Below are 5,497 nucleotides of genomic sequence, written 5' to 3'. Positions count from 1 at the left end.
ATGGGACAGCTGAGAGGGTGGGGATGGGGAAGAGGACAAAGGGAAGGGCCTGCTGAGTCTGAGATCTTTCCCAGAATCGGGGTCTGGCCACGTTCCTGGGGAATCCAGCCGTCTCTCCCTGAGGCAGCTCCTGTGCTGGGGAGGAAACGGGGGGGGGGCCCGTGGGCCACAGCAGCCCTTTCCCCCAACAGCTGGCGTGGGTGTGCCCCCCCCCCCACACAGCAGCCCTTTCCCCCAACAGCTGGCGTGTGTGTGCCCCCCCCCCACCATCACAGGGCTTGGGGTGGTTGTTGTTGTTGTTTTTTTTAAGGATTTGTTCAGGAAGGACGGGCGTCATCCCCCTGAGCTGGGGTGGGGTGGGGTGGGGGCCCAGTGCGGTGAGGAGCTGGCCCTGGCAACACCAATACAGCCACCCCCACCCCCGGCCACACGGCTGGACCTCCGTCTTGGGAACTCTGCAAGCTGGGGCCCAGTCACCCGCTCTCAGCCCACCCCGCCCCACAGGGTTGTTGCCAGGAGGGAAATGGACGGGGGGGGGAGGGATGCTGCAAGATGCTGTGGGCCCCCAAGTGGGGCAGAGAGCAGGGGAGAAGACAGCTGAATCCAGAGGAACAAAACACATCTGTCCCAGCTGCTGGCCTCCATGGCCCTGGGCTCCCCAAGACAGAAGCGGCCGCAGCAGCAGCAGCAGCAGCACACGACAAAGGCTCATCTGAACATTCCTGTCAGGAAATCCATTTTCAAAGGGTACATGGGCCCCCTTTCCTGCAGTCCAGTGTGCCCCCCCCCTTTTAAAGAAGAGGCAGCTGTGAAGATGGAGCCGCAGCCACCTCCCTCCTAAGAGGGGCTGTGCTGAGGTGCAGCCACTGCGGAGCTGGGGGGGGGCTGGGGGGTTTTTCCCTTCACCAGGCCGCCCAACCTGAGGAAACCCCCACGGAGAGAGCCGCTGGCTGTCGATGGGGGGGGGAGGGGTTTTCTCGAGGGCCGGCCGGGCTCGCCAGGGGCAAAACAGCGAGCGCGGATGACGCAAAGGTGAGGAAGCCAAGAATGGAAAGAGGCAAATGATGCACAAGGAATGTTCCGCATCCGAAACAGTCACCGGAAACACACAGGAAGGAGAGGGAGGGTCAAGCGGACAGAAATGGCATGAAGGCGCCCCCCCCCCCACACGCGGAGCCTCCCCCACAGCTCTTCCTTTTCCGATTCAACCAGCCAACCTTTTACACTCCCAGAAATATGTCTCTGCCTGTGGCCCATACTCTCCCCAGGTGCAAGTGGCCACATCCGTGCTGGACACGTCCCAGCCAGCCAGCCAGCTCCCGCTCGCTCCGTGCCCCCTCCCCAGAGCCACCCGCCAGCCAGGCAGGCTGAGGAAGCACCAAAGCCCCTCTCGGACACCAGACCCTGGGGCCCTCGAGCAGCGGCCTCCTCCTCCTCCTCCTCCTGGAGTCCCTTGTGTGGGCGTGGCCATTTCCCTCCTGTCTGTGCCCGCCTTTCTCCACGGTCCTCGACCCACTCCTGGCGGAGAGGAAGCCACAGCGGCCACCCTCCGAGGTGACAAGGACAAAAGCTGCGAGTCCAGCAGGGGGGGGAGGAACCCCCAGCGGAGCAACCCCAACTGCATGGTGCGGCTCAGCCCCCCCCCCCATGACCAGCACCCCTGGCGTGGCCTCTGGGCTGCAAGACTCCTGGCCGGGTCCAGGGGAACAGTGGAAGCTGCCTTACAAGACAAGAACTCCTCATAGGCACTCCATGAAATTGCTGAGCAGTCGGGTTAGAACGGATAAAAGGAAGTCCTTCTTCACCCAAAGAGTGATTCACACTTGGAATTCACTGCCACAGGAGGTGGTGGCGGCTACAGGCGTGGCTGGCTTCAAGAGGGAATTAGATAAGCATATGGAGCAGAGGTCCATCAGTGGCTATTAGCCACAAGGTATAGGTAGGGGCTCTGGGGCAAGGGATGCCCTGTCTTCTTGGTGCTTGGGGTGGGGTCAACAGTGGGAGGGGACTTCTGGTGTCCTGGCCCCACTGCTGGACCTCCTGATGGCAGCTGGTATTTCTGGCCACTGTGTGACACAGAAGAGTGTTGGACTGGAGGGGCCACTGGCCTGATCCAGCATTGGCTTCTCTTATGTTCTTATATGGAGCAGAGGTCCATCAGTGGCTCTTAGCCACAAGGTATAGACGGGAACGCTCCGTCTGGGGCAAGGGATGCTCTGTCTTCTCGGTGCTTGGGGGGGGGCAACAGTGGGAGGGGGCTGCTAGTGTCCTGGCCCCCCCACGGCTGGACCTCCTGAGGGCCCCTGGTACTTGTGGCCACTGTGTGACAGACAGAGTGTTGGCCTGGAGGGGCCACTGGCCTGATCCAACACGGGCTTCTCACCTGTGTTCTCTTGTGTTCTACGGAGGCAGGCCCTCGGGCCCTCGAAAGCAGCCTCTGTTCCTGCCCTGGACTGGCAGCCCATTCCCCGCTCTCTGGAGCTGGGAGTCTGCGAACCGGAGGGGATGCCTGGGACCCAGCGGAGGCCTTCCTCCTTCAGAGCGTGGCCAGCCATCCTTCCACGCAACATCCAAAGAGTCCATGGCCATCAGCAACAGAGAGGCTTGCCCTAGCCTCACAACAGTCCTGCCTGGTGTGCACCCGTCTTGCCCAGCCAAGAGAGGAGGAGGGATCCTGAGGAGGTCTCCAGAGTTAGACGGCACACTTCCTCGAAAGACGAGGGAAGGCAGGGGCAGACTGCCTCTAAAAGTCTCTTCCCCCCCCCCTGCACAAACAAGCCCCACTTCACACAGCCCGTGCGGCTCCTGAGGCTGACATCCCAGCGCTCGGCCATTCCTCCCTCCCTCCCTCCCTCCTTGGCCAGCCCCCTCTGGTGGGCAACCCAGCTGCCTCCAGCGCCGCCCCCCTCATGGCCTCAGCAGCAGCAGGACTCACCTGGAGGAAGCAGGTGCCGGGAGGCAGGTTCTCCCTCAGGGAGACGTTGTAGAAGGGGCTTTCGAAGATGGGCTCGTTGTCGTTGACGTCTTGCAGGATCACGCGGACCACAGCGGTGGAGGAGAGGGAGGGCTTGCCCCGGTCGGTGGCCAGCACTGTGAGCTGGGGCTGGGGATCGATCTCGTAGTCTAGGGAGGAGGCGGTCGTGACAATGCCCGTCGCCGGGTCAATGGCAAACCAATGGGAGTGGGTGTGGGGAGTGTGCATGATACTGTAGCAGACCTCCCCGTTGGGCCCTTGGTCTTTGTCCCGGGCCGTCACCTGAAGCACGAAGCTGCCCGGATAGACCACCTCGGGGACAGTCTGCTCGTACTCCTGAGCATCAAAGAGAGGAGGGTTGTCGTTGACATCCATCACCTGGAGCACAAAGGCCGACTCGGCCCGCAGGGGTGGCGTTCCTGCATCAGTCGCGGTCACTCGCAGCTCGTAGGAGTCCCGCTCCTCCCGGTCCAGCAGCTGGTCCACACAGATCAGGTAGATGATGTTGTCTTTGGTGGTGAGGGCAAACTTGCCCTCGCCCCCCTCCAAGGAGACGTTGACGTTGGCGTACTCGCCGTAGTCGGGGTCTGAGACGGAGATGCGAGCCACAAACTGCCCCGGCTGGGCCCCCTCGGAGATGCGGGGGGAGCCGTCCTCGCTGAGGAAGATGATGGTCATCGTGGGCTGGTTGTCATTGTAGTCCCGCACCTGGATGGTGACGAAAGCCGTGGACACCTCTGGATGCACGGCCTTGTCCCGGGCCTGCACCACCAGCTCGTGCACCTTCCGCAACTCGTAATCCAGGCCCTTGTTGAGCTTGATGACCCCCGTCGCCGCGTCGATGACAAAGTACTGCTCCGGGTCACTCTGGCGACGGTTGATCTCGTACACCACGGCCCCGTTGTCCCCCTCGTCGCTGTCCCGGGCAAAGACCTGCAGGATGCTGCTGCCGGGCTGGAGGTTCTCCGGGATCAGGGTGTGGTAGCGGCTCTGGTTGAAAGCCGGGGCGTTGTCGTTGATGTCCTGGAGGGAGACGTCCAAGGTCATCTGGGAGCTGCGAGGAGGGGAGCCGCCGTCGTAGGCCTCGAGCAGCAGCGTGTAGGCGGGGCGGGCCTCTCGGTCCAGAACGCTGGCCACCACCAGCTCCGGCTGCAGGACTCCGTTGGGCCCCCGGCGGGTCTCTAGCTGGAAGGCCTGGCCCAGGTTCCCGCCCTTGAGCACGTAGCCCTGGGTGTCGAGCAGGCCGCCGTCGGCGTCCAAAGCCGGCTCGAGGGGGAAGCGGCTCCCCGGGGGCGTGTGCTCGGGGATCTGGAGGGAGCCACGCGGCCTGGGGAAGGCGGGGGCGTGGTCATTGATATCGTTGACCTGCACGTGGACCTCCACCGTGGCCCCTTCCGGGGTGACGGCGATGAAACTGTAGTGGTCCCGGCTCTCGTGGTCCAGGACACGGGCGGTCTTGATGATACCCGTGTTCTCGTCGATCTCTAGGTCGGTGGCCACCCCGCTGCCCTCCTGGGCGGAAATGAAATACATGTAGGTGTTGGTGCCCGGCGGGAGGCCTGCGCTGATGTCGCCAACGAGGGTCCCGGCAGGCTGCTCTTCGTCGATCTGCAGATCGAGGGTCCCCGCGGTGGCCGAGGCCTGCCCCTGCGCCAAGCCCCCCAGCAGGAAGAGCAGCAGCAGGACACGTGCGACCATGTCTGGCTCTTCCCCCGGCTTCCCTCCGAGGGGTGCAGGATCAGGGCCTCTCCTCTGCCAAGCAGGTGCTGCCGTCACCCTGCAAGGAAAGCAGACAGAGAGCCAGTCAGGAACGCAGCAGTGCGGGGAAGGGGAGGGACGGAGAAAGAAAGGGAGAGGAGCCGTCCAAACCCGGGGCACCCTTTCCCTGCTTGAGGAAGGAGGGAGGGTGGGAGGGAGGGACAGCAGCCCACTCCCACCCCCCCAATCACCACCGGTTCCTTTTGGACAGGACTTCTTCCACCTCCCAGGTTGGCAGGGGGCAGCCTCCTCCCCCTCCTCCCCGGGAGCCAGGAATTCTGGGATGTGATGGGGCCTCCCTGGCTGGAGCAGAAGGCCCTGGGGACTCCTCCTCCTCCTCCTCCTCGTGGGGAGGGCGAGGGGGAGTTCCTGGCCCAGGAGAAGGGGGGTCCTCTCTGGTTTCTGCTGGACAGGCAATGTGGTGGCGTGGTGGCCAAAGGGCCGCCATGGGCCAGGAATGTGCCCGCGGCCTCACCTACCTCGCAGGGCTGTTGTGCTGATAAAATGGTGAAGAGGAGAATGACAGCACCAGCCGCTTGGGGCCCCTCCACGGCGGAGAAAAGTGGGGTATGAGTGACCTGCGAGGTGAGCCAGAGGGAGGCGCTGCCTTCTGACTGCCGGCCTGCCAACCTCCCGGAGAGTCCCGGAGCTCCCCTGGAGCCAGAGCTGGTCTCCAGGCGAAAGAGCTCCACTCCCCAGGAGGAAAGGGCCGCTGCCCAGAGGTGGGCTCCCTTTCCGGCACAGCTCCGGCCGGCGGAAGAGCCC

At 63.8% G+C, this 5,497-nt stretch overlaps 1 protein-coding gene across 1 annotated transcript in view; it reads right to left on the bottom strand.

The window, feature by feature from the left end:
- Positions 1-5,497, bottom strand: part of DCHS1 (dachsous cadherin-related 1) — a 62,352-nt gene that overhangs the window by 47,164 nt on the left and 9,691 nt on the right. The window contains exon 3 of the mRNA XM_015418978.1: positions 2,936-4,751. Coding sequence (XP_015274464.1) covers positions 2,936-4,751 — 1,816 coding nt within the window. The remainder of the gene's footprint in view (positions 1-2,935; positions 4,752-5,497) is intronic.

This window comes from Gekko japonicus, unplaced genomic scaffold, assembly GCF_001447785.1.
Source record: "Gekko japonicus isolate JY-2015 unplaced genomic scaffold, Gekko_japonicus_V1.1 scaffold3134, whole genome shotgun sequence".
Lineage (NCBI taxonomy): Eukaryota > Metazoa > Chordata > Lepidosauria > Squamata > Gekkonidae > Gekko > Gekko japonicus.
The sequence above is the reverse complement of the archived record's forward strand: the minus strand, read 5'-3'. Positions and strand labels throughout refer to the sequence as shown.